The sequence below is a fragment of the Limulus polyphemus genome, unplaced genomic scaffold, assembly GCF_000517525.1.
Source record: "Limulus polyphemus unplaced genomic scaffold, Limulus_polyphemus-2.1.2 Scaffold2886, whole genome shotgun sequence".
NCBI classification, from domain to species: Eukaryota; Metazoa; Arthropoda; class Merostomata; order Xiphosura; family Limulidae; genus Limulus; species Limulus polyphemus.
In genome coordinates, this window is record NW_013668496.1 from 38,441 (window position 1) to 39,945 (window position 1,505).

At 27.2% G+C, this 1,505-nt stretch overlaps 1 protein-coding gene across 1 annotated transcript in view; it reads left to right on the top strand.

Annotated features, from left to right (window-relative positions):
• The window catches only part of LOC106468138 (basement membrane-specific heparan sulfate proteoglycan core protein-like), a 151,119-nt gene that overhangs the window by 37,648 nt on the left and 111,966 nt on the right, over positions 1-1,505 (top strand). The window contains exon 17 of the mRNA XM_022396444.1: positions 699-782. Coding sequence (XP_022252152.1) covers positions 699-782 — 84 coding nt within the window. The remainder of the gene's footprint in view (positions 1-698; positions 783-1,505) is intronic.

Genomic DNA, 1,505 nt, shown 5'->3' on the forward strand with positions numbered 1-1,505 from the left:
ATCAATATCACAACCATAAGGTCCTCTGTTTTTGTAAAATGTTAGAAATTAGGATTAAATTCCCAGTTAACTTAATTCAGTACAACAGGTAATAAAATAATGGGTATCCCAGTTCCCTAAATTTGTTACTAGACGGATTTAACAATATATTTTTTCTATTTAAAATTAAAGTATACAAATTTTTTTTTTCAGTGTTCCTGTTGCTTTATTACAAATTCTAGCTTAAAAGGAATGAATCTAAAAAATGCAGATTTTTAAAAGTTATGTATTACACGTACCTTGCTTTGTATACTAGTTTCAACCGTTGGTTTTGAAATCGGGTAAAATGTGAATTGACCTTTTCTCTGTTGTTCAATCACTCATTTTTATTACCAAACTTCAAACTTTCCTTGAATATTGGTTTGTTGTTATATGGTATTAAGTAATTAATAGTAGAATTTTGTTGTAAGTGGTAGATTTTGCAGTAATATTTTCAGATTCCTGACCATACATATATATTTAATGTATTTTTTTTCTGAAAGTTGTATAAATTATTTTGAAACAAATGTATTAAGCTACAAGAATCTAAACGATTAATTTTTTTAAGGAGGCATATTCAGTCATAGGAGAAAATTTTATTCCACATTTTGTTTATATTAGGAATGCTATCATACTTAGTTACAATTTACTTGTGATACTTTTTTGAACTTTCTCCTCAGGGTAATGGAGTTACTGTTTTCTATGTCAACATTTTAAATATCAACCCAGGAGAATCCAAACACTTTGAGATTGAGCTTTCAGAGGTCAGTTGCTGGTATATAATTATATTGTAACAGTGATTTCTTTTAAAATTTAAGACTTCACTTGTGTATATTTTATTATTTGTTTTTATAGTTAAAGATAGTGTTTATTTGATTAAATTTGAATATATATTTAAAACTAATAATTGCGTTCCTGTAAATGTTAAAACTTTTCAAACTAACTCTATTATACCTTTTGGCATCATCGTATTTTTGCTATTTCTGCAAATATGATTAAAAAATAAATATTTCTTATCCATGTCTAATTGATTTATTACACAATTTTAACAGCATGGTTAAAAACATTGTTATGATATAAGACTGTTTAGTTTAGATATTATTGATTAATTTATTTTTGTGAGTGAATATTTTATAATTAGTTTTTGTCATAATAAGAGTTAAAAGCAGACAATTGTAAGAAGTTGTGTTTCTAAGTCATTGATGTTGAGACTATCGAACATTGCGTACAACACATTGACATTGCGAATGTAGACTGTGGGAAGATGATTAAGTGATAGACATATAAATAGTGTGAGATGAGTGGAAACAGCAAACAGATAATAGCAGATAGATAATAGCAAAAAAAGAGTAGTTACAGGCCAGAGTAAGGCTAACTGTAGAAAAGGAGATAAAAATAATAATTTATTCTCTCAAAGCATGGTTCTAAAGTAACTGATTCAGCCTGAGTGCACTTTGACAAAAGGAACAGAGGATATTTTGAAGAAA